The 27,620-nt window shown below is 37.5% G+C and overlaps 2 protein-coding genes across 4 annotated transcripts in view; one reads left to right on the top strand and one right to left on the bottom strand.

Moving 5' to 3' along the window:
• Positions 1-499: 499 nt before the first annotated feature.
• On the bottom strand, positions 500-1,537 carry PURG (purine rich element binding protein G). The gene has a single exon (XM_054565794.1). The coding sequence runs from the start codon at positions 1,535-1,537 to the stop codon at positions 500-502; it is 1,038 nt and encodes a 345-aa protein (XP_054421769.1).
• Positions 1,538-2,463: 926 nt separating this feature from the next.
• The window catches only part of WRN (WRN RecQ like helicase), a 117,708-nt gene continuing 92,551 nt past the window's right edge, over positions 2,464-27,620 (top strand). Inside the window, exons 1-4 of one of the 3 annotated variants that reach the window (XM_054566063.1) lie at positions 2,464-2,674; positions 18,664-18,771; positions 24,944-25,060; positions 25,702-25,814. In XM_054566063.1, the coding sequence (XP_054422038.1) occupies positions 24,965-25,060; positions 25,702-25,814 (209 nt within the window). In that variant the 5' untranslated portion in view covers positions 2,464-2,674; positions 18,664-18,771; positions 24,944-24,964. Of the gene's footprint in view, positions 2,675-18,501; positions 18,772-24,943; positions 25,061-25,701; positions 25,815-27,620 lie in introns of those variants that run through there. The other 2 variants (XM_054566065.1, XM_054566064.1) reach the window with 2 other exon arrangements.

Raw genomic sequence — 27,620 nt, 5'->3', positions numbered from 1 at the left:
TGTACTTTTATAAATAAATATATTTACACTATACTTGAGGTCAATTTCTGTTTCTGTGGTAACTGTCCTACAGGTAAGCTTAGCAGCTTTTAACAAGTAGAAATGGGATACTTTTTGGGGGAACTCATTAATAGTAATTCACACTTCCATATTAAGTATATGTATCTTTTTTCAGGATTATGTCATAGTGCAATGTAAATCTTAGTTATGGTATTTAGAAGGTCAGAATGTCACATTTTGTGCTGATCTGCATACTTCAATAGTCTGGAGCAGATGAAGCAGCTAAACTATTTAGCTCTGGGAAGGTGGGAATTCCCATACGAATTAGTGTTCTATGTATAACATAACATGAGAATCGGACTCCTTGAAGTATAAACTATAGAGGTATTACTAATAACACAGGGCCAAAAAAGAGGAAAAACTTCTTCAAATGATTATGGATCAGTACTTTTGGCCAATTTATGATTTTAAATTTTGCCTGATGGAGTTCAATTTCACTCTAGTCGAGGCATTCTTGTTCTTCACCACTGGCCCTTCTGCCATCCATTCTCTTTTCTTTATGGCTGTTGCATATTTTCCTCATCTCTTCTTCATACTTGATAAAATTCTCCCCAAACCTTGTCCAAGCTTTGAATGGAACAGTAATAGTATTACGGTAAGGTGGCCTCACCTCACTTACCTTCAGGAAAATTCCATATTTATTAGAGCCCACATCAAAGTAGAACCTTTTATTGTCCACTCTGAAAGAAGTCCCCTCTGGAAGTTCAAGTGGGTCATCGTCTCCCCCTCTTCGTTCTTCTATGTCCCCTTCACCATAGTCTTCAATGAGCTGAACCAAGGCATCACGAAACTCAATCATTCCTTGTGCTGGAAGGACAATAGTCTGTTCTTGGCCCAAACTGTGGCCAAAATAACCTATCATGCCAGTCCCCCGCATCATGGTTTGTCTAATCCTTAGGAAGCGACCCCGCTGATTTTCCTTTAGGTCCAGATAATATTTCCTATTGTCCCTCTCTATGTAGTCTGTTTTGAGGACACTGTGAGGGTGCTCCTCGGACCCCACGGAGACTGGTGGAGAGGGTGCCGAGTGCTTCTGTCTCCTCCTGGAGCTTTGCTCTTTGCCGTGGCCATGCTCTTGCCGGTGGCCCTTCAGGCCCAGGTGGGCGTAATGCTCGATGAAGTCCCCTAGACAGTCCTTCAGCTCCGCTGCCACCGACAGGGAGAGGGTCAATTTACTCTTTCTGATATTGTCCTGCCGGCCTCTCCCGATCCAGACTTCAGCTATCTTTAGGAACCGGCCCCGGGAGCTTTGCTTCACGTCTAAGTAAAACCTCTTTTTCTGGATGTCCACTCGTTTGGAGGCCAGCTCCTGGATTTCGGCTGCGCCCCCAGGCTGATGAGGGGTGGCTGAAGCCGCGTAGTGGGGGTAGTGGGAGTGCTGGGCCTGGGGATAGAGTCTACTCTTGCTTAGGCCGGAGCCCCCCACATTCTTGCCTCCGCGGCCGCCGCCGCCTCCCCTTCGCCTGGCTCTTTCCATCTTCAGCTGCAAGTGACAAACAGACACACGGGGCGGGGTGGGGGAGGGGTGTTGAGAACAATCGCAGACGCCCCTCGGCCTGCACCGCCCCCGCCTCTGCCCGGGACCCCCGCGCCGGGCTCTGTTCCCACGGCGCCGGCCGCTCCAGCGCCCAGCTCCTACCCCAGCCGGAGGGTCGGCGGCGGCCAGCGACAGACCCAGTTCTGCACCGCGCGCTCAGCATCCCTCTGCCGCTCCTGGCCTCCCGCTCCCGCTTGCCGCCGGGCGCCCCCCTCGAGCTCGGGAGCCCCGGGGTCCCCAGCCGGCAGACACTCACATCAGCACTGCCATCACCGCCGTCGCCGATGCCCTTCACGACCGCCGCCGCCGCCAGCTCTCGGCCCCTCTGCTGCAGCCGCCGCCCCCCGCCTGCTCCCCCGCCGTCGCCGATCGCACCGCCCCGCGCCGGAGCAGCCCGGCAGGGGCATCGCCCGCGGCGCCCACAGCCGCCGCCCCTCCTGCGGCCGCTGCGGGGGCCGCCTCCTCTCTCCCGGCACCGGTCCGACACCGGCCGGGGAGGGGGGTGGAAGGCGGGGAGGGTGGCGGCGGGGGGCGGGCAGTGGACCCCGCCTCCTCCAGCACAGCCCACGGATGGGAAGACCGGGTCTCGAGTTCTCCCTTGGGGCGCGCCCGACCGAAGCCCAGCTCGTGAACGCGAGGTGACCGGACAGGTGTGAAGACGGGAATCAGGATCGGGGGTGGCGAGAGTGTTCTGACTTCTCCAGGTTTTGCCGGGATGTAGGACTCTCGCGGCCCATGGCACCTGCTCCGAGACTACAATTCCCGGAGTGCTCAGCAGCAGCGAGAGTCCTTGCGCATGCGCACCGCCAAGCCAGGTGGCCTGTGATGGGAGGGCTGCAACCCGGCCGAGCGGCGGAGGCGGGCGGGGCGAACCCTGGAGGAAGGGGTGGGGAGGTTGGTCTCCCACAGCTGAGGTGTACTGTGTGCGCCGTGACGCTCCAGCGTGCAGTCGGGAGCGCGGGAACGAAGTCTGTTGAATTGGTATGTAGCCTGGATGCCTGGGTTCCAGGCCGTGCTGTCATGGCGCTCCGCAAGTCGTCCAACTGAAGGAGACCCGTTGAACTGGCTCTTCTCAGGGTAACGTGTCCTCCCCACCCCTCTAACGCCAGCTTCAGACCCTAGGGCATCACTCGAGGCTTCTCCGACACTGGAGGTGCTCAGTCCCCCTGGGCGGTGTGTTGGCGATTCCTTAGAAACAGACATCCTCTTTCTTCTGTCCACCTCCCGAGCACCGCGGAAAAGGGCCCCCGATCACCTCCAGGCCTTCGCGGAGCTTCTGTCGGTCAGGAGTGTGCTTCCGGGTCTCTCCAGCCCCCAGCTTGTGCGACTGATGGCCCTTAGGAGACTGTCTTTACCATGCTTTCTATACTGCTGTAGAAATTGAGCCACTCCATATTTACGCCTCACAGTCGAGGGAAATAACTTGCTATGTGTAATTTGGCAAAATATGTTGGATTTCATAAGTTGAAACCATTCAGTCTTTAATGTGCGCGCGCGCGCGCGCGCGTGTGTGTGTTTTCCTGGCTGAATCTTAGTTGTTTTCCGGATAGCTTGAGTATGTAAAAGTACTACTCCCCATGGAAGAGGTTGCTACCAGCCTTTAAGTCAGGGTACTTTGGTATGTTAATTTTTAGGGAGTTGGAGGTCGGGATGGGTAGGGCAGTCTCAGATTCGATGTAGTTGTATAGAGGACGGGTCTAGACTGTTTATATGCATTTGCAAGTCGTCTGTGTGCTATAGATAATTTTAAAGCCATCCAACTGGATGTGATCTCCAAGAGAGTGAACGTAGATGAAAGAGAAAGAACAGATCTGTTGCCTGAATCTGGAATGCTGTGATGTTTAGAGATAGGAGAGTTAAGGAAGGACCAGTAAGTGATACTGGGAAGGAATTCTTACTGATGTAGATGAAAAAGCAAGAATTGTAACAGAAGCCTAATAAAGTGTTTCAAGCAGGTGGGTGTGACTACTTGTGCTGATGCATTGACCTAGATAAGGGTTGAGAATTGACTGTATTGTTTGACAACATGAAGGGCATTTGTAACCTTGATATGAGCCCTTTTGGTGGAGTGGGAGAGTAGGTTTAAGAGACCATAGAAAAAGTGGAAATGGAGATATATATATATATAAATATATATTCCTATATATTTTTATGTATATTCGTGTGTGTGTGTGTGTGTGTGTGTGTGTGTGTTTGATGTATTCATTCCACAGTTGGCCAGCTGGAGACCTAGGAGCTAATGGTATAGTTCCAGTGCAAGTCCGAAGGCCTGAGAACCAGGAGAACCAGTGGTATACGTTTCAGTCTAAATATGAGCCCAAAGTCAGGAGAAGACTGATGTCCCAGCTTCAAGACTGTCAGGTGGAGTGAATTCTCCCTTACTCAGACTTCCTGTTCTAGTCACACCTTCAACAGATTGGATGAGGCTCCCCCATGTTGGGGAGGACATTTTTCAGTTTACTGCTTTAAATGTTAATCTCATCCATCACAGACATACCCAGAACAATGTTTAACTAAGTATCTGAGCGCCCAGTGACCCATTCAAATGGACACTATGAAATTAACCATCAAAGTAGGGTATGTTGACATAGATGCATTTACATGAATAAATTTCAGGGTAGGAGTTTTTACTTTTATTTTTTTAAATCATTTTTAATTTTTCAATTACAGTTGACATACAATATTATATTAGTTTCAGGTGTACAACTCAGTGATTAGACATTATATAACTTACTAAGTGATCATCCGAATAAATTTAGTACCCATCTGATGCCATACATAGTTATCAGAGTATTATCGACTATATTCCCTATGCTGCACTTTACATCCCCGTGACTATTCTGTAGCAGTCAGTCTGTGCTTCTTAGTCCCTTCACCTATTTTACCTGTTCTCCCAACCCCCTCCCATCTGGCAAATGTCAAAATGTTCTTTGTATCTATGTCTGTTTCTGTTCCGCTTTTACCAGGGTGGGAGTCTGTATAGTTGACTGCTTAAGTGAAATGTAAAGCAAGATCATCAGTTGAGAGTGAGGATGGGGAAAGAGATATGATAGGTTTGAGTAGAAAGGAGGAGATATGAAATAGAAGGTGAGGATAGTAAATAGGTTAGTGAAAAGTTGTAGAATTACTAGGAAGAGTAAGGGCTTACTTGAGGTTGCCGGTCACAGATTTGAGGTGAGACCAGTCGTCATGGTTGTGTTTTTCACCTGCTACATTCGTTTACCTGCATAGCAACAGACGCAGAGTCAGTAGAGAACTTGTTTTTAATCAGGGTTAGAGTGTTGTCAAGAGAGAATAAAGAAGCCAGAGATGGGCAATGAAGTGAAGGGAATATGTAAGGAAATGATTACAACTTTTTAATTTAAACTAGTCAAGGGAAAGATGACTGGATAAAGAAGATGTAGTCATATATAATGGGATATTACTTGGCTATAAAAAGAATGAAATCTTACCATTTGTGAAAACCTGGGTGGACCTAGAGGATATCATGCTAAGTCAAGTCAGACAGAGAAGGACAAATACTGTGTGATTTCACTTATATGTGGAATCGAAAGAATAAAATATATGAACAAACAGAACAGAAACAGACTCATTGATACAGAGAACAGAGTTATGGTTGCCAGAGGGAGGAGGTGTGTTGTGGGGCTGAGTGAAAAAGATGAAGGGATTAAGAAGTACAAATTGGTAGTTACAGAATAGTCCCAGGGATGTAAAGTACAGTGTAAGGAATATAGTCAATAATATTGTAATAACAATGTATGGTGCCAGGTGGGTACTAGATGTACCGTGGATCAGTCTGTAAATTATATAAATGTCTAACCACTGTGCTATACACCTGAAACTTATATAAAATAATTGTATTTATACAACTGAATGTCAACTGTATTTGGAGAACAAAAAAGAAAAAGAAGAACGGGCCAAGGAGGAAATAAAGACTACCCCAGAGTGAGCAGAGTGAAAAGGTACTAAGATCATTGGAGTATAGGTCCCAGTAGGCTCAAAAGATTGTTTGAGTTGAGTTTCTAGAGGGAATGAACTTGAAAAATAGGAGATGCTGATTGGAGAGGGAGATGCTTGGAACTGAGATTATGGAAGGATTCAGTCACTGGTAGTGAAATGATATCCTCATGTAAACAAATGAATGGAGCAAGGTGGAGGTAAGATTATTGGAGGAGAGCTAGTCAGAAAACAGAGGCGCTGTCTTTCCCAGATAATGTATATCAAAGATTGTGACCCACTGGATAAGTAATCAGAGAAAAAAAGGTAGAATATTGATATGAATGGCTACAGTACTGATGGTGATCATGAAGATAATTGTTCATTAACACTGAAGTCAAATACCAGCAACTTAATCTATCTCTAACACTGGAAAGTTAGTTTGAGTTATTGAGTTACATATGGCAGCCCATAGTCTACCCATAAGCCCTTCATGGATGTTTGTTCTTTGACCAAAGTGTTGTTGTGAGAGTGGCGGGTGATGTAAGCCGTCTTTTCTTAGTTGTCAGTCTGAAATTCCTCCCCAAAGGCTTATTATAATGCAACTTCTGTAGAAGTTTTCTTGGTTTTCTGTGTAGGCTTCTTTGGCTTGTCTTATCTCTCAGGGTTCTGGAAAATTTACAGTGAGAAGGCAGGCAGGGAAGGAGTACTCTATGACCTAATAATTTCATACCTAAGAATCTGTCTGATAGAAATAATAATGTGAATGTCTAAAGGTACACACAAGGGAGTTCATTGAACATTATTTGTGATAAAGTTTGCAAGCGACCTGTCATCAGTAGGGAATAGTTAATATTCAATAGGGATACCAATATCAATAGGAATATATTATTAATGCAGATAGATAAAGAAAACTGAATTCTATGCAGACTTCAAATAATCAGATTAAGAATAGGCATTAGGTTTTACTTCGTTCTATCAGCAGGAATGCTTTCAGTCGGAGCTAATGGAAAAACCAAATGAAACTGACTTTAGCAACAAAGTGTTATTTATTAGCCTAGTTAACTGACACAGCCTAAGGTAGAGTGACCTTGGGACAAGTTCAGTTAGAGCTCTGACTTTTTCTGGCCCTGTGCTCGGCCTTCTTCCATGAAGGAGTCATGAAGGTGCTTAATCTTTAAGGTGATTTCTTGTATGGTTGTAAGATGACTGTGTAGCCACCATGCTTTATGTTTCTTTCTTCACATCTAGCAGGAGCAAAAGTATTCTTTCCCATACCAGGGAAGGAGAATTCTGAGCTTTGCTACAGTTGAACCACTTTGGATGGAGTAATTAGGGACAGGAGGTGGACAGGAGATGGAGAAGGGAGAACTGACACCTGGGTTGTAGTCCTTATCCCTGACTCAGTCTTGTGGAAAGGGAATGGGATCTCCCTATCGGCCTTAGAGCAGCTGATGCTGAGGTCATCCCATTCAAAAGTTTCGCTTTCACACACTGAGGGCTCAGGTGGGGAGGGTTAAATGGGTATGTTAACTCTCTTTTTTTCCTGGTGTTAAGGTAGTCAGCCTCTGTTATGCTCCTTTCATTTCTGATTTTACTAAAACCATGGAGACTGTTTATCCTCAGGAGCCCAAGTGGGAAAACTGTAAGTCACATTTGACTTCATGATTTACAAGGGCCCTTCAGATTACTCTCACGATTGCAAGAAAGAGGTAGACGGGAAGGAGGGATGCAGGGAGGGAAAAGAGAGAGAAACAAATTTATGGACGATTAAAACTCCCCCTTTACATACCTAACCTTAATTCTGTTCTTTTCCCGTAAGGGCCCCTGTCAACAGATAGGTATCCTCCTGGATTGTTTTTTGCATTTACATAGATAAAGAATTTCATTTTATATTTTAAATTAAAAAAAATCAATTAATTATTTTTAATTGTTGTTCAAGTGCAGTTGTCTCCCTTTTCCCCACAATACCCCCTACCTCACCCCCCACCTCCCACCCTTGATCCTACCCTCCTTTGGCTTTGCCCATGAGTCCTTTATATATAGTTTAAATTTTTAATGGCAGCTGTTACTGACTCTTAGTTTTGCCTGTTTCACTTAGCATATGTGTGTGTGTGTGTGTATAAAACTTATCTTCTTAATACATATAGTTGTATTTTCTTTCACTATTTATTATGCTGTATAATGGATATGTCATTGTTTATTTAACTGTTAATTTGTCCTACTAACTGCTTCTCGAATTTTTGCTACTACAGACTGATACAATGAACATCTTTTGCTTACATTCTTGTGTATATGTGCGTGTATTTCCATAGAATACATACAATTGTTGGCTTGAAGGATATGCACATTTAAAGTTTTGATACTAACTTTTACAAAACATCTTTGAAAATGGTGAGCCAGTTTCTGTTATCTTGCCAAAGCTATAGATGATTATTTAATTTTTGCTGATAATGGTGTATTGGAATTATAAACAGTTTTGTTGGCCTCATTTATTTTATACTTTGTTCTTACTTAAAGATTAGAAATAATTCCTTTTTTGTATATCAAATTTCTATATTTACACGGATCTATTTCTGGATATGGTATGTTTTATTCCATTGATTCATATCTCCATTTTATAGAAGTTCCACACTATTTTAATTATGTTATTTTGTATTGTTTCATATTTAGTGGAATGCGTTTCCCCTTACTGGTCTTATTTTTCAAAAAAAAAAAATTTACTGTTTTTGAGCATTTTCTTCTTCTAGTGAACTTTAAACTTGTATGATTTCATGAAAATTCTGTTGACATTTTTTCTTGGTATTGCTTCTTCAGCATATTGACTTAATTAATATCTTTACAGTTTTGAGACTAATTATTGCTTCTTCAGCATATTGACTTAATATCTTTACAGTTTTGGGACTAATTATCCAGTAATTTAGTATATCTTATCTAACTATTTTTTGAGGTCTTAGTAAACTTCTCTAGTTTTTAAAATGGCTCTTAAATATTTGATGTTAGGTTTATTCCTCAGTAGGTTGTCATTTTTACTGTTACTGAGTTTGGATATGTTAGTTACATTTTCTAATTGATTCTTGTTCTTATATAGAAAAATACTTAATTTGGGTATGCTCATTTTGAATCTGGTCATCTCTGGAATATTTGCTGCTTTTAATCAAATAGATGAATTTCCTGCACTCAAAAGAGTTACTGGGGGAAAATTAGTTTAGGAGACTTGTTTTTTGGTAAAGACTGGCTAATAATAGCAGTCAGACTCTTTTAAAGGTGATCGTCTTCCTTTTTTTGATAAAATGCTTAATATATGGGAGGGTTAAGAAAGAGGATGGTTTTTGAAGAACTTCATGGAGAAATAAGAAATTGGAATAATTTCACATTCTCTCCCAAATAAGTGGAACCAGTGGCCTTCCCTCCTGAGCCTGTCTCAAGCCTTTGTTGCTTTCTGGCTCCATTGTTTTTGTCACCGCATTTTTGTGATCTCTTTCATCTTTTTTTTGTCTGATAGGCTAGCTCGTCAGGGGAGGGCAGAGATGCACCCTCTCTTTAGGTCTTTTTGAGGCTACGAAGATAGAGGTGTGGGATCTTCCTAGTCTGTGGTAGGAAAAATAGAAGCTACTGGAAAAAAATATTACAGCTTTGTTGTTTCCCCTGGGGATTTGATGTTGCCAGCATGAAACATCATCCACTGATTGGCACCTAATCTGCTTTTGCTGTTTATTCATAAACTAAGGGCACTGAAGGACAGTAGAAAGGTAATTGGACTAGGAGGTAATTTTTGCCTTCTTGGACATGTCATCAAATTGCAAGTTTTTCCTTGTATTCATTTTATATGAACTTGCCCTGTCTGAAGATACTCTATTAGTTCTTACTGAAGAACTGCATTGGATAAATTGGTGGTTGCTTTCAGAATTGTGTAGTAATTTTCCAGTTTCTTTTTCAGCCAGTCTCCATGTTTATCTTTCACTCCTCCTCCCATGCTCAACTTGGTCTTATTGCAAAATCATGCAAATTCCTGCCTGGCAATGCTGAATTTCAAACCAATGCAGGGCTTTGCATCCTAAAGATAAATATTACTCCCATTTAGTTAAGTTATACTTTTCTGTTTAATTGCTCTTTGATGTTATTTTGCTACTTATTCTGATTTTAAAAGGTTTTGAAACTCCATAAAATTATTTCGTAATTGTAACTTTGTGTAGCTATTTTATCATTTATAATTTATTTTTATTTAAGACAAGGGATTAAAGGAAGAGAAGGATTGACCACATAATTTTATTTTCATTTACATTTGTGTATTAGTTAGTATGCAGCATTGTACCGATATGCCAAGGTTGCAGATTTGATCCCCTGTCAGGACATGTACAAGAAAAAACCAATGAGTGGAACATAAATAAGTGGAACAGCAAAGCAATGATGTCTCGCCATCTCCCTTCCTCTCTTCTCTCTCAATTAAAAAAAAAAAAAAAAAAAGAATGCAAGCACAGAATACTCGATTGAAACAGGCTTAAAAAAAGAAGGAAATTTGTTATTGAAATGTAACTCAAAGGCTGAGGTGGGGCTGACTCGAAGGCCAGTGTAGTCCATGGACTGTAGCCCCATTTCTCATCTTTGCCTTCTCCCGCGTGTTGGCTTTGTCCTCAGGCTGACTTCCATCATGGCGACAAAATGGCCGGAAGGCCCAGGCTTCTCCTCAAATAGAGGGCATCTCTTCTGGTAGCTTTCTTACAAGAACGAGACAGCGCTGTTCTCAGACCTGTCCATCCCAAAACAACCCCTGTTGTGTCATCGGCCTTAATTAAGTCATATACTTTCTTCTTAAACTAAATCCAGGGGAAGGCCTTGAGTATAGGCCTGAATTTCTGAATCATCACTGTGGCAAGAGGACTGGGGTTACCTTTAGATCAGCTGGGTTTACTGGGGGAGCTGGGGGTAGGGGCAGCTTCCCCTACCCACATTGGCCTTGTGGGTAATGTAATTGGTCATTATCTGAGTTAAATTTATGGTACTGTAAAAAGTGTGCAGAGTGGAATGGATGCTGGGTAGGCGACCATCAATGTCCACCTGATAATGAGTCCTATAAAATTTCATCTCAGGCCATATAGACTAACAGTCATAAATATAAAAAGAAAAATAGGCAGACTAAGCAAGTTTTAAATGGACTTGAAAACTTTCTCTGCAGTTTCCCAGTTTATAATGGTTGATTTCGCTGACTGGCTATAGCTACTTTCAGAACAGAGGAAATTCATTAAAAATAATGAATTATTCAGCTGGATGGTGAAATTCAGTTATAAAGCACTTCCCTGTGCCATGGATTCAATTCAGGTCAAGTCATGTTCTGGTTTATGGGCAGTGCGGCTTTTCATAGTGACACAGCATAGAGAGAGGCTTCATCATTTTCCTCTGTTGCTAGCATTTTAATGGCATTTTATTGTCTTTATTTGGTTGGTTCCATTTACCCTTTATTTCAATTGACTTCATTAATACAAATTTTATTTATTAATACAAATTATATAATAATTGACAATAATGAAAATTTGGTAGGTACTTATAAAGAAATAGGTCTCTCTGAAAAAAACAACAACACATCATCCTGTTACTTTGTAAAATTGCAGTGGCTTACTATAGCCAAACCAAATGCTAATAGGTAGTTTTATTTAGCTTTTTAAAGTTTGCTTGCTTAGGTTATTTAGAAGGAAATTAGTATTAGCAGAAATCTATCAATGGATTACTGAAAATCTTGAAAGCCTCTTTAGAGAATGTAGTGAGGGCTTTGCCATAGATTCTTTGGTTCCTCCTTGTTTTTCTCTATCCACTCCTATTTCTGTTAGTTCATTGAAAAGTAGAAAGGAATTCTCCAAAAAAGGAAATCAAACAGGATAATATCATATAAATTACATTTTCTGCAATAAAGTATAGCTTATGTGTATGTGTATATATGTGCGTGTCTATATATAGTTATATATACTATGTGTATGGTAAGTATAGATAAACTCAAAGGGCAAGTGCATTGTTGATTACATTTGGAAGACGTTTTGACTAGCAGCTGCCTCTCTTGGTAAAAATACTGTAATTGTAAAGGTAAAACCCAAAGTGTCTAACCAAAATTAGGGCGTTGTTAACCAAATTGAGTTGCTGAAGCAGTTAAGCTGCTTTGGTTTTATAAGCTTTCTGTGTTAGGTTATTGAAAACACTTACCAATCCAGTCTTATATCAGTCATTGAAGTTTTTTTCTATATATATTTTTTCTACATACATGAAAAAGATGAGTATGTGAATATTATTGTTGTAATATGGATTGTAGTCTGAAACTCTCTAAATATAATTTGTGAGGTGTAGTTAGAGAAAGAAAATAGGTGCATGTTGAAATTCAGTACTCCTTGGGTCAGGTATGGTGGGAAAGAATAAAGTCTTAGACAAATGGATAATTTTCTCTTTCTATTTGAATGTATCATTTGAAAGGACATTCAGATGTTCTACCTGAGAAGCACTTCATTGCTTAATTAACTTTGGATAAATGTATATACTTTGTCTAGTTTGTGTGGGTTTTGGTATCTCTATCTGAACCCACAGATTCTCGATCCCTGTCAGTAGACTAATGGGGATGAGTTATGATAGCTTTAAAAGATCCATCACTACTCCTGTCAGTCTACCAACTCATGCATAACTGCAGTTTAAAAGATGTGACATCATGTTTATCTTCACATCAACCCTGTGGTCGGTAAGGCAACTGACATGTAATAATAATGTAATATATACATTACAGCAAGTAATATAATCAGAATTTACCAATGAGAAAATGAAAACTTAGAAAAGTAAAATCACTTGTCCAAGGTCACATGGATACTAAATGGCCAAGTGTCAAAATACAATTTTCCAAAAAATTAAAGACCATTTCTCTTACAAATATAGAATGGACACATGTCTCATTTATTCAGGGACCCAACAGGAAATAAATTGGTTCAAAGAGGAACAAAGATTATATAGTGTATTAGTCAGGGTTCCTTAGAAAGTCAGAACCAGTAGGATATATATAGACATATAGAATGAGATTTATTACAAGGGATTGGCTCCTGCAGTTATGGAGGGTGAGAAGCTCCGTGACCTGGCATCAGTAAGCCAGTGGTATAGTTCCAGGCCATGCCTGAAGGTCTACGAACCAGAGGAGCCACTGACGTATGTAAGTCCTGCTCCCAGTCCAAAGGCCCAAGGAGCAGGAGGGTTGATGTTCAAGGGCAGGAGAAGATGGATACCCCAGCTTAAGCAGAGAGCAGTTTGCCCTTTTTCTGCCTTTTTCTTCAACAGATTGGATGATGTTACCCTCCTTGGTGAGGGTATTCTCTACTCAGTCTACCTATTCAGATGTTGACCTCCTCCAGAAATAATGTTTTACCAGCTCTGAACTGGTAAAAAGTAGCTCAGTCAAGCTGACACATAAAATGGACCATCATGTACAGACATTGGGGAAAGAAGTTTGGAATAAGGTCGATAGTTTAGATGCAAAGATGTCCCATAGGGCAATAATAACCACAGCCTTTGAGGTGATTTTATGTACTAGATAGAATTCTTTTGCATCTTTACCAGACAAAAAGTTACAAGTTAACATGGAACCTCATAGAGTCTGAGTGTTTAATCAGTAGTAAATAATGAGTCAAATAAAAGTATGTTCCCTAATGAAATAATCCTTGGGTGATCTTGTGCTCCTATACAACATTAAAAGGGTATGTTGCTCTCTCTTTGTCTTTAACTTTTGGATAATTTTTTGTTTTGACACAAAGCTACATTGGAGCCTAAGTTTTCTGATTCCAAGCCTTAATTTCATTGTACTTTAATTCTTTGTGTCTGCATAGTGTAATTTTTAGTACTAGAGCAGTCTGCTAACTTCTGCAATATCAGCTAGACTTTATTAGTTTCTTTTGTGCACAGTGACGGTGATATAGCTTTCTTCCTCAGAGAAACGTTGTGAAACTCGATGGATGTTGTAAAATTTGCAAAAATGCCCAAATTGAGAAATTGAAGTGATAGCTATGTACCATGATTGCTCTTTTATGACATTTTGTTAGCAAATTTCAGAGCAATTATAAATATTCTTGCATTTTTTTATTAAATAATCAGATTTTATAAAACAGTATATTTCAGCAGATTAGCCTTTACATATTTTAAACAAAATACAATGGAAATATTTTAGGTAGTAAGTGAAGATTGATTCACGTGAAACAATATAATTGCCTATCAGAGTCAAGCATTGAACTACTTACTGATAATTTTGTCCTGGACTTGAAGTCATTATTTGTACATGCCATTGAACTTGCCAGTGTGAGAGAGATATTTTTATATGTATATTTGGATGCATTTTAGAAAGGTTGTGATGCTTTATTCAGTCTAACCCTCAAGAAGTTAGGCAAGTCAGTTACTGTGTTAACGGTAGGTATTGCTTTCCTTACCCTAATGGTTTTAGGAACAAAGAAATCTCTGAGCTAATCCACTGAAACCCAGTTTTCTCCTGAGACTGGTGTTAAGTCTGTCCACTCTTTAGAAGATAACACCATGCTAAGTGGAATAATGTTGTGCTCTTGAGATGAAGTCCTAGTCTTCCAGAATTAAGTAGAGTGTGGTTTAAAAGCTAGATGATTAAAAAGCTATTATTTCTTAGCTAATTTGGAATGTGATTGGTTTTAATTTTTCTAAATTTGTTCTAACTTAAATTTTACTGGTGTGATTTCTATTGACACGAACTAGAAGTGGCTTTAGTAGGCAGCTTCTCTTACTAATTGCTGTTAAATAAAATCACTCAAGATGAATTTCTTCCAAAATATGTTATAATTTTGACACATAAGCTTTTAACATTTAATTGACTAATATTACTAATCCTATAGTAGCCCCACTAATTTAACTATCATTTTGCAACTAACTTTTAAAAAAGCTTTTACTAAGAGGTTTTATTCTTAGCAGATATTTTATGAATGTATTATGATGAATAAAAACTAGCTAGGTTGTTGATAACAGCAGCATTGGACATTTTCCAGTCTTAGAGCATTTTTGTCTATATTCTCTAGCAGCAGTTGGCAAACTGGTCAGTAGGTCACATTTGACTAGCTGCTTATTTTTGTACTGATTATAAACTAAATGGCTTTTATGTTTTCTAAGTGGCTGAAAAAACCCCACAAGACTAATAGTTCATGAAATTTTTATAAATTTATATTTCACTGCCTATAAATAAAGCTTTATTGGAACATAGCCATGCTTATTTATTCAAGTATTGTTGGCTTTTTTACAGTCATAGACGAGTAGTAGCGACAGAGACAATTTGCCCATGAAACTCAGAATATATACTATCTGACCCTTTAGAGGAAAAGTTTGCTGATTCTTGTTCTATAGTATAAAAAAGTGTAGCCTTGATTGTTCATTGAAGAAAAATCTTTCACCTTTTGATTGGCACACTTTCCCCACCCCTCCATTTGCTAAGAAACACATTTTCTTTCTATTTTAATCCTCACTTGAGGATGTGTTTATTGATTTTCTTTTATTTTATAATTATATTTAATTGATTATGCTATTACAGTTATATTGATTTTTCTCCCTTTGCCCCAATCCACCTTGCACTCCCCATTCCCTCAGGCAATCCCCCCACTATTGTTCATGTCCATAGGTCATGTGTGTAAGTTCATTGGCTACTCCATTTCCTACACTTTACATACATATGGCTATTCTGTAACTACTTATTTGTACATTTTTAGAAAAGATTTTATTCATTTATTTTTAGAGGGGAAGGGCAGAAGAAAGAGAAGGAGAGAAACATCAATGTGTGGTTGCCTCCTGTGCGCCCCCTACTGGGGACCTGGCCCACAACCCAGGCATGTGCCTTAGATGGGGGTGTTGAACCGGTGACCTTTTGGTTTGTAGGCTGGCACTCAGTCCACTGAGCCACACAACCCAGGGTCCTATTTGTACTTCTTCTTTATAAAGATTTTATTTATTTATTTTTAGAGAGGGGAAGGAAAGGGGAAAGAGAGAGAAACATCAATGTGTGGTTGCCTCCTGCATGCCTCCCACTGGGGACCTGCTCCGCAACCCAGGCAGGTGTCCCCACTGGGAACCAACCAGCGACCCTTTGTTTTGCAGGCCTGGGCTCGATCCACTGAGCCACATAAGCCAGGGCCCTTAATGTACTGCTTAATCCCTTCATCTCTTCACTTGATAAATTATAAGAATATGTTTTTAATAACTGCATAATATTCTGTTTTATGGAGTAATTTATTATTTAACCATTTTTCTTTGTTGGACATATAGTCTGTTTTCAACTTTTTTTTATTATGACTATGAGATCTGTCCAGAAGGCACCCAGCTGTGTACCGTATTTTGCCAGGTATAATGTGCACTTTTTAGTCCAACTTTTTGAGGGAAAAATAAGGACGCACATTTTACATGGGTAGTACTAATTCCATATCTATGTAAATGTTTTTAATTCTTTTATTTATGCTTAAGTGTTAAAAGTGTAACTCTAGAAAGCAATAATGATATCCATATGCAAAATAATACCTGGAATTCAATTACAGTTTTGTTCCTAAATCAGTTTATTTATTAAATATAAATAAATAAAAAATTGAATTAAGAAATTAAGATGAAAGATTTTTTTTCTGAAAGTCTGGGCCAAAAATGTAGGTATGCATCCTACAAGGGAATGCGTTATAAGTGGCAAACTATGGTAATATGAAAAATAGAGATATTTATGGAAGAAGATTCATGATACAAGAAACATTGTACATAGGACAATGACACCTCAGTCTCCTTCAAAGTAGGCACTTTGGGACCTCACGCAGTTCTCCCAGGCGCCATCAGCTGCCCTGTTGTGTTTTCCCAAATCTCATAGACAGTCTGAAACCTTTTCCCTTTCAAAGGTGATTTTAGTTTTGGAAAAAGCTGGAAGTAACAGGGCATCAAATCTGGGCTGTAATAGGACTGAGTCACTTGGGTGATTTGAAGTTTCACAAAAAATTCTGCATGAGATGTGATGCATGAGCTGGCGTGTTGTCATGATGAAGCTTCCAGTCACTTTGTTTCCCATAGCTGTGGCCTTCTAAATCATTAGAATAGTTTCTGAGGGGGAGATGTTCATGGTTAATGCAAAATTTGATGAAGATTCATTGCTCTACTCGCTCAGTCATTTTGAATGCGACAACCACACAGTTCACATGCTCACTCAATGGCATCTACCACAGTGAAGTCATCATTGTTCACACATTCGCATTCCAGTTCACTCTCCTTGGCTGCCAGGTTACATCGATGTCGTGCAAACTGTTCTCATATTAACAATGGCCGGACTTTTTCCAGACAGACCTCATATTATATATTACATTTTAAATATATGTTTTATATATTTAATGTATATTTTATATTTAAATATTATATATATTTTAGATATTAAATAACATGCATTACTATCCTTGCATATATATCTTTCTGAGGAATCCTGGTTATTTTAGTGAGATTCTTAAAAATGAAACTGTGGGAAAAATTGTTTAATAACTAGAGAAGTATTTTGAGGGAAATCTTTGTATTGCATGAAAATACTTCCTTGGCCTGCCTTCATGAGGAAGACAGCTTGTCTTTTACTTAGCCAAGGCTCTGGTTGGATACACTAATTTTTGTACTAGACCATCAAACCAGTCTATCAAACCAATTTAAATTGACTGTTAAAACACATAGTTGATAATGATAGTTGATAGAGTGGAAGAACTGGTCCAGTGCCCTACTCTGGGTTCATACATGTTTTTTGTAATCCTCACCTGAGGATATGTTTATTGATTTGAGAGAGAGAGAAACATCTGTGTGAGAGAAAAACAGTGGTTGGTTGCCTCCTGTACACACCCTGACCAGGGATTGAACCAGCAACGTAGGTATGTGCCCTGATTGGGGGTAGAACCTGCAACCTTCTGAGTGTATGGGATGACATTGCAACCAACTGAACTGCCCAGCCAGGGCTGGGTTCATATTTTTAATCACAGTTCTGCAGCTTGGGAAAATAAATAATTTGCTTGGGAAAGTAAGTAATTTGCCATACAGTGGAGTAATGCTTCAGGCCAGTTTGAGCTGGCACCGTAGACTCAGAGTGTCTGCGAGTCCAGTCACTCGGGGAGGGAGGAAAGAGATGTGCTCCATTCTTAAGATAATTCACTTTCTGTTCTTCTACTTAAGTAGGCGCCCCAGCCTACCACCTTGTTTCTTGTGTGTGCCTCTTGAAGTAAACTCCCTTTGTTAGCATATTCTCTTTTCCCACCACTCATTCTGCAATGTACCTGAAAAAATGTACGCAAGTACTTAACTCAAAGAATGATCTGTATAGAAGTATTGCTTTAAAATTTTTTTAGGGATATCCACACCAGCTGCTAGTATTGATCTGTCTACAGCAGAGGTTATAAATTGAGAGTCTTAAAGGCCAAATTTTGGTTTGCAGAAGGGTCTCAGAAATTGATACCAAATGGAAGACAGCATAGTAACATCCCATTCTTTGTCTTCTTTTGAAAAATTGGTAGGTCTGGCAACACTGGACCCATTCTATTTGCAAGTGTTAGCTGGAGCAAAGTTAGTGGCTTCCAATTTGTGCTGGAGCGTAGCAATATGGTTTATACATAATGCAAGATTTTGATGGTTGCATGTTCTTTTAATATTGAAACACATAAAATCATTTTATAAAACATTCAAAGATTGATAATAGGTGAAATTATATTTGAACATTTTTTAAACTATTTGGGCTGAGTAACATGTATTGTCATGCATAGTAAACATGTTCAGAGAGTTGTCTTCTGGCTGTATCATGTAGTACTTCTCATGATTTTCCTATTAAATAATTTCCTATCTAATTATTACTTTAATTGTGCATGTGTATGTTATTTAATCATCAGGAAAGTTATGTGTTTATGTATGTAAGATTCTCTTAATCTTGTCTGAATTTTCATAATGTTACTGCTCATATAAAAAAACATAATTGTTAGCTAATTATTATTGTATGATATTTAGTGTTCTCTACTGAAAATCAATTAATTTTGTTAGTTTTTTGCTTGTTGTATAATTTTTAATTATTTGTTCTGGGCTTTTTAAAAAAATCCTTACCTGAGGATATGTTTACTGATTTTTAGAGAGAGAGAGAGAGAGAAAGAGAGAAAAAGAGACATTGATGTGAGAGAGAAACATCGATGGGCTGCCTCCTGTATGTGCCCCGACCAGGGACTGAGACCACTACCTAGGTATGTGCCCTGACTGGGAATTGAACCCACAGTCTTTTGGTGTACAGGGCATTGCTCCATTCAAATAAACCACCCAGCTGGGGGGCTTTGTTATGGACTTTTGATGTGACAATTTATCAAACCTGATTTTAATAGGATTCATTATATGTTTGTTTTAGAATTTAAAGAACTAGTGCTTCTATTTAAAAATAATTAATAATTGAATATATATAATTTAGTTTATTCAGTAAAGAAAATGCAGGCCTGCATAACTGTCAAAATTCATATAAAATATTGATTGCCCAGAGGTATATTTTATTTACTTAAAAATTTTAATATTTAACTCAGTGAAAATAAATTTATCAGTACACTCATTTTTTGTTTAGTCTCCTTAATTAAAAAATTTTGTGTAGAATTTAAAAAATTACTCATAAGAATTCAAACTAAAAGTTGACTAAATACTTTTCTTAAGGAATTAAAAGACCTACAGTATTTTAAGTACTTTACATTCAACTATATTTAATTTTTACAGATATTTACTTTTTCACTATAATGTGTGATATACTGATTAAAGCCAGAATGCCACCTGTGTCATGAGTTCAATATAATAGTAAATATTAAATAAATAAATAGACAATAAAGGATTACCTCAGAATTGGATTTGGTGTTATAATTCTTTACTTCTCAGCCTAAATCAAATGAAGTAAGGGTGTCAAACAAAATATTGTGAAACATACACGATATCATGGAATAGTGGAAGTTTGGAATTGACATTAACAGGAACTATAAGGGCTTTACATTAAGTTCAATATTTAAAAAAAATGACATCTTATTCACAGAGAAGATCTTGTAGTATTAAAATTTGCCTTTAGTTCTGAATTCCACATTCCATGTCATAAAAATGGTTAAGCTAATGAAATCCAAGTTGCTACAATGCTTTCTTTTTAGCTTTAGGAGAATAAATGTGATTAGCTATTTAATTACTAAAATGTGTCAACAGTCCAAAGGCAGATTTATAAACTAAAAGGAAAATTACAAATTACTTTATGTGAATGATTCTTCCTTTGAAGATTTGTTGAAGTATAGGTATTGGCTTCAAAAAATGACGAAGTTTATGGGTTCAGAGTAAAAATTCAGCTTTGGAAGAATGAAGTTAAAATAGTTTTAGATGTGATGTTTAATTGGTGTTATTTGAATCCTAAAGAAGAGTTAATAATAGTAAAATCTGTGTGTCTAAGACAAAACTTTAGCATTATATTGAAATACTTGACATAAAAAATTCATTTGTATTCAAAGCTTACATTATCAGAATGCTATCATATGTCTGAGTAGAATAAAAGGAGGAACTATTAGGTTTAAAGATTTCAGCACTCTTGAAGTAAAATTTAAAGAGATCGAATTGTTGGAAAAAGGAGTTTTCAGTGTACTGGAACAACGCCTCCTCCACTTTTGCCATTTGCTATCACGTAATAAGGCTTCTTTGCAATGGTTGCTATGCAGAATATTAAGAATGTCTTAAAAGGTCTTAATCAGGAGTTGTGTGTAGCTGTAGCCTTTTTAAAAAAAAAATCCTCACCTGAGGACTTTTTTTCATTGCTTTTAGAGAGTGGGAGAGGGTGGGAGAGAGAGAGGGGAAAGTGAGAGAGAGGGAGAGAGAGACAGAGAGAATTGCTGTGAGAGAGAAACATCGATCTGTTGCCCATCATCTGTGCCCGAACTGGGGACCAGACCCGCACCCTGGGTATGTGCCCTGCTCGGGAATCGAACCCATGACCTTTTTGTCTAAGGGATAGTGCTCCAACCAACTGAGCCACACTGGCCAGGGTATATGTAAGTCTTTTTAAACATAAAACCTAATATACAAAAGTTACATTCATCTAAACAGTTTCATTATTTCTAAAGAATATGAAAATTTTAATTTTATAAAGAAGATATAATGAAAGTTTTACAGAATTTTATATTCACATTTCCATTTGCCCTTCCCAGTGTAGCATAAACATATGTTCATTTTCTGAATGTGCCATGAACTTGAAAATGTTGTCAATTCCTGGTATAGACCTTCATTTATAAATTAACTGGGCAATTGGAAATCATATATTTGAAGACAGTGAACAGATATCAAGCTCACTAAACTGAATAGTTGCCTTTTGATATAGTTTATAAATGAAGAAAGAATTTAAAATCCTTATAAATATTATCAATGGAGTCAACAGAACATGTATTTATAAAAGAACTGAAAATGATGGAAAAGAAAAATTGGAGGATAAGAAAGGAGGTAAAACATAATTCCCTAAATAAAATACTCAATAGAATTACATGGTAGAACAAATATGGCTGAAAACTAGATGTTGGTTGAATGAACTGAACAACAAATTGGTCCTAGGAAGCTTACGTGATCTTTCTGGTCCAAGGACTTACAGGGGAGTTGTACTGATGGGCTCAGTGGTGGGCCAGACAACTTTGGAGACTTGTGAATAGAGAAGTAGGATCCTAATGCTTCAGTAGAAAACTTAGGGCCTCTTGGTCCCCTGTTTGCAACCTCCTGAGGGACACTAAGAGCTGATGACTGCTGATGGTAAGTAGAGTTACACAGGCCAAGTGAAATAGTAGTCTGCCTAAAGAGGCCTGGGAAACAACAATAGAAAGTACAGAATAGGAGACTTGTATTAAAACAGAGCTTTGAGATATTTAGATTATAGTTTTTGCAAAAGAAAAATAATAAACACATTTAGGGAGACTCAACTAGAGGACAAAGAAACTTTCTAGAACTGTAACAAGATCTTAACATTATAAAAATTCTATTGGCAAACTGAAAGAGGAGTATCATTGTTGAAAGTGAAATGAACATTTTGCAAATAAGTGGAGGAAGTATTTTAAAATAAAGGACAAAATTAAAGAGGTGGTAGTTAGGAAGGAAAAAATACAGACTAGGAGAAGAAATTCATGCGGGAAGAAATTCACTAGCACGTGATTAAATGTGGAAGTAAATAATATGGCAATTGATAAATAAGTGATAAGGGTGTAGTAGTTTGCTACAACAGCCATAACTAAGTACCACAAACTGTGTGACTTAATAGAAATTTCTTGTCTCACAGCTTGGGAGTTGTTGGCTGAGTTGGTTCTTTCTGAGGGCTCTGAGGGAAGGATCTGTTTCAGGCCTTCCCTCCGTGGCTTATAGATGATTGTCTCCTCCCTGTGTCTTTTCATGTCATCTGCCCTCTATGCATGTCTGTCTCTGTGTCCAACTTTCCCCTTTTCATAAGGACACTACTCATTTTGAGTTAGAAACCACTCTAGTGACTAACGGAAATTTGATTACCTCTGTGATATGAGGCTCTATCTCCAGATTAAGTCGCACTCTGAGGTACTGAGGGTTAGAACTCCAACTTATTTTTGAGGAAGGGATATAGTTCAACCCATAACAAAGGGAACTTTTTTTGATCTTAAGAAAAGTCTGGGACAGGAGTCCTTCCCTAGGTCTCACTTGAGATAGTATAGTAAAAATAGGATGGTCAAAGTGAAATTTTTACCTTGATAGTGAGAAAAAAAAGAGTATGAGTGATTTCATCCATTCAGAAAAAATGGTAAAAAAAAAAAAAAAAAGAGGAAACTGAAGAAAGTAAGATAAATATATCAAAGTAAGATGAAAGGGAAAACTCAGGTTCTTACACTAACTGAATGAGATGAATTCCCCATTGAAAGACAGATGTGTTGAAATTGGGCTATTCAAAGCAAAAAACAAAAATAAACAACAAACATTGCAGGTGTATGTTGTTTAAAAACAGTTTTTAAAAAAGTGATAAAGGTTGAAAAGTGGCAGATAGTGTTAGATGGGTAGGCAAGAGGATTCCAGGAAAGTCCAAAGCAAATCAAATACATTATTTATTTCAAGGAGGAATTTAAGGTCCTTTAATGGTACGACATGAAGCATTATGAAATGATAAGAACTGATTCTAGAAAAAGATGTGTCAAAGTTCTTACTCAACAATGTAACAGCCATATAAATAAACATTCTATATTATTCAATGACTTATCCCTTCCAAGAATAACCTTTAGCTAATTAATGATTAAAATCCTTATATATGTTGAAGAATTTCGCTATTGTAAATTATTCTACAACTTTAATTTTCTCTATGTTTTTTATCTGTCCCAAGATCTAAGTAAATTTGACAAAGATGTTAGATTTGTAAACAAATTTACTTTCAATTCTTTGCCTAGGAGCATCTAGACAGAATTTTATGTGCAAAAGAGAGTATTTACATCTAAAAATTAGAGATTTTAAATTAAAATGATTTTAGTGTTGTAGGTGGCTGCTGGGAAAAGTTATTGAAGTCTATTTTGGTTTTGTCAGTGTGAATGAATTACTTATAGAATTCCAAAATTTTATAGTTTGTTTTTATACAGTTGTATATTATCTGCAGAAAACTCAATATTCTGGAAGTTTTGCAAATGATGTTCTCTGTGTTTAGCAAAGACTTGTTCTCCCGCTTTATGAAAGATATTTTAAGATTAAGGACAGACACCACACACACACATACACATGCACACAAACTCATTTTGGGACCAACTTTTGACTCTCCTGTCCAGGGTTTTCATTTGTGGCAAATATAAACTTTCTTAATAACCACTCACATTTGTAAAATGCTTTACGGTGAATAAAGCATATATGTTTTACATATTTTATCTTATTACATGTAATGCACGTGGTAACACCCAATACCTAGGCTGTCAGTTCTGATTCAGCGAATCATAAATCTTACCCACGGCCAAACTCTGCTAATCACTCAAAGAACACAGGGAAGCGCGAAGTACTGGTGGAATATTCCTCTTTCTTGGAGAAACTCCAAGCAGTTAGACATAGATTTCAGAAATGCCCTTTACTTCTGCATTAGGACATGTTATGGTTTTGAAATAACAATAGTTTGGAGCAATGTGTGCAAAAAAAAATTGCACAAAGGAAATTGTTTTGGTTTTGGATTTCCTGTTTTCACAGTTTACTCGACTGTCTAGGCAGGTACTCTTTGGTATTTTTCTGTTGTATATAACATTGATAGCTTTACAAGGCTACCATCTAGTTTGAGGTGATTAGAATGTTTACTAGGACCCTGGTTGAAGTCTTTTGTTCCTTCTCCCAGGCGGGGAGAATGAGATAGTAGCCTGCTGTTAACCCTTTCCCTCCCAGTGCATAAGAGCAGTGGAGTTTGTTCTATAAGGAAGTTTTGCTGAAGTAATCTTTAAAATTTTTCTTCCATAGATTATCAGTATTCTCAGTTTTTGGGCTTTATGCTTGACTACTTGTTTGATATTGTTTAATTTCTTCAGATATTGCTAAGTATCAATAGGGAGGCTCTCCCTAAATCATAAATAGTTGTTTCAGTTATTTCATGTTAATGTCATGTTTCATCATAAGAATCTGCAGGTATGTATTCAAAACTGTTGCTCCTCTAATAGAAATTTGAAATAATGGAATCTAAGGTAGAGGTTTAAGAATTTTATTAAGAACTGAGGCTATTTCAATTTAGTATGTATAAGTCACATGGTGGATCTATTTTATCTTTAACAAAAAAGGGTATGCCATAGTTCTCTTGTCCTTTATTTTCTATAATTATTCTTGAAGTTCACTTTATAATAAGGAGGGCCCTCAAGGCTAGTAACAGATTTTTAAAAAATATCCTCTAGGAAATGCCTGTTTTGGGGGAAACTTGCTCAGTTGCTAGACCAAGAGCATTAAAAAACCCCTTTAGTATATAAAAGCTTTTATATGGCACAAAATTCCTTTTCAAGTAGACTTGTGAACAAATCTAACAGTTTGCTGAGTTTACTTAGATCTTAGGACAGCCGATATAGCAATTTATACATCCAAAGATTCTCACTGTTAATGAAATAAAGATTATTCTTTGAATGGGTCAAACTTATATAAGAATAGGATTTTGAAACTGCTAGAACCTTAGAACTCAGTTAAATTGGCTCACTTATTTTTGAAAGAAGAAATGCTAAATATGTAGTTATTAGATCTAGCATATTGTATCTTTTTTTTTCTTTTGCAATTCCAGTTCTTACAGCCTATATTTGGGCTTAGATGCTATAACTGACTTTACATATATAGGTTTGGTTCTTTAATAATATTGACCGGCTATCTCTGAGTTTTCTTTAAAGATTGTACTTTATTTAGTCACAGAGTAATTGTTCTTAGATTTTACAGAGCCTTTTAAAGATGAATGAAGAAAAATTGGAAACTCTACAGCAGCGGAAACTTCCAGAATGGATGTCTATGCAGAATAAAAGATGTCCTATAGAAGAAGAAAGAAAGGTATGCAGTTCATCGACTGTTCTTTCAGATGGGAAATTTTGTGTAAATTTGACTATAAAATGAGTCATTCCTTACTTTTAAACATTAGGTTTTTAAGTTAGAGTAGCTGTTGTGTGAATGAACCAGAATCTAATCATTGAAAGGGAGAATGGGATTACATTTTGGTTGGGTTTACAAAATGAGATTTTCATACTGTAGACTTTCCTTTTTTAATCTATTTTGCATTGTTGACCTTACTAGTTTGTTGCAATTCAGATAATTTAGACAGTATTTACTTTGCCAAATTTTTATGGTTGAGCAAGTTTAGGTCCTTATAAAGATCCATCAGCCAGTCTTCAGCATTTTACGGCAACATGATTACATCTAAAATACTAATATAATTACAGAAAAAAATATCAATGAAACAGATGTTATGAAAATAGCATTAGAGGTTTGGAAATAAACTTGTTAGAAAAACAACTTTACAGTGGATGGCTTTGTCTTTGTTACATTGTCCTATGGCTTCATTAGTTTATAAGGCATTAGTTGGTAAAACTTAGAACTATAATTTGAAATCTTCAGTGAGATTTATTATTTCAGTGAACATTTACTATTTAATGTGAACTTCATTTGTTCCATTTGGGAATTTTGTTTAACTCAAGGCATCTATTCAGAAGAGTGTTTTTGAAGATGACCTTCCCTTCTTGGAATTCACTGGATCCATTGTATACAGTTATGAATCTAATGATTGTTCTTTCCTATCAGAAGATATTAGGTAAGAGATGGGAGTTTCCTAGTTTCATTGGGGTTTGGAACCTTAGAAGATGACATATTGTGGTCATATTTGAAGCATACTGAGTTTTACAGTTGAGGTGTGTTCCATAGATAATTATTTATACATGTAGAATATCACCTATAAGTTTTAATTCTTTTCAGATAAAAACTTAAAATCACTGAATTAAATTACTTGTTTGCCTGTATGTTCATTCATAAGCCTTTTTATTACTTTAGCTAATTTTTTTACTTTCAGCACTTAAGATGTTATATATATACAACTACCGAATACATGTTTATTTCACCAATTTAGGGGAAAAATGCAAGAATTATTCAAACTCTAAGTGCTCCTTTATATTCCATTAAAATACCAACATAATAATACTGTATAATGGTTGTGATTGCCTCTGTTGCGTTTAGCTAACAACATGCACAGGAAATGATCCTTAAAATAACATTTGAAATGACTGTTAGTATTTTTAAAATTGTCTTTTAAATTAAGACTCTGCAATAATTCAATTTAAGGCTCTTGAACCATTTTACAAGGAAAAATAGTAGGGAATTTATTGAGGTGTTTTTTGAAGTTGTTATATATATTTTTTAAACTAACTTGTACATTAGGTTTAGAAGGAGAGGTAAGTTATTTAGTAATGAATGGTCTGCTGGTGGTAGATCTGTTCTAGAAATAGCATTCAGGTATCCTCACTTTCACTACAGTTACCTGGCCACTTCTGGGTCTTAGGTAGAACTAAATTTGTTTCACAGAGAAGGTAGAGTCTGCTATTTATGATTATATATTAACTCTATCATCTTAGTATGCCATATCTGAACACAGGTGTCATAAGTGATTTGAAGAACGTAGTTTTGACGAGTTGTATACATTTTGTGAAAGGCAGGCAGGTTTTTTTTTCTACCTCCTCTGGCCACCTTGGAAGATTTTTGCTTTTACAAGTTTTCAACAATTTGATTATGGTGTGCCCTTGTTCTTGTAGTTGTGTTTATCTTGTTTGGGGATTCATTGAACTTTCTGGATCTGGTCATAGCTTCATCAAATTTGAAAATTTTCTGCAACGCTTTTTTTCTTTTATCCTCTTACTCTTTGTCTTTCTGGCACTCTATGTATACAAGTTAGATTGCTTGATTCTGTGTCATTGGTCCTGAGGCTGTCTTTTCTTTTAGGTTTTTTTTTTGTTTTTCTTTCTTTTTCTCTCTGTGTTTCAGTTTCAATCTCTTTTGCTGTGTCTGCAAGTTCACTTATTTTGTTCTTTAGTCTCTGATCTGTTTTCCCATCCTGTGAATTTTTGATTTTATTGTCAGTTTTCTTCTCTAGAAGTTACTGTTTTTTAAAATATGTTCCATTTTGGCTCTCATATTCATATTTTCTTTTAAATCTTTGCACGTATTCTGTATATTTATAATAACTGTCTTAATGTTCTTGTCTGTTAATTCCAACATAGTTATTCTTTATATTAAATGATTTTTATACTGTTTATGGGTCACATTTTTCTGCTTATTGTCACGGCTAGAAATTTTTGATTGGACATTGTGATTTTATGTTGTTGTGCGTTAGACTTTGTTGTCTTTCTTCAAAGAAAGGAGCTTTGCTCTGTCAGGCAGTATTAGCTTTCCTTTTGAGGCTTATTTCTAAACTTTATCAGGGGAGGTTTCTATGGTAGTCTCTACTCTGGAAATAATTTAGCAGTATAATAAGGTATGACCCTTCTGGAGTCTTTGCTGACTGCTCCTTGTGATCAGTCAGAATCCCTACTTTCAACCGGGAGGAGGGCAAAGGTGGAAAAATTGGGAC

The sequence above is a fragment of the Pteronotus mesoamericanus genome, unplaced genomic scaffold (genome assembly GCF_021234165.1).
Source record: "Pteronotus mesoamericanus isolate MK-2021 breed Mesoamerican mustached bat unplaced genomic scaffold, CSHL_Meso_final contig_169, whole genome shotgun sequence".
Lineage (NCBI taxonomy): Eukaryota > Metazoa > Chordata > Mammalia > Chiroptera > Mormoopidae > Pteronotus > Pteronotus mesoamericanus.
The sequence above is the reverse complement of the archived record's forward strand: the minus strand, read 5'-3'. Positions and strand labels throughout refer to the sequence as shown.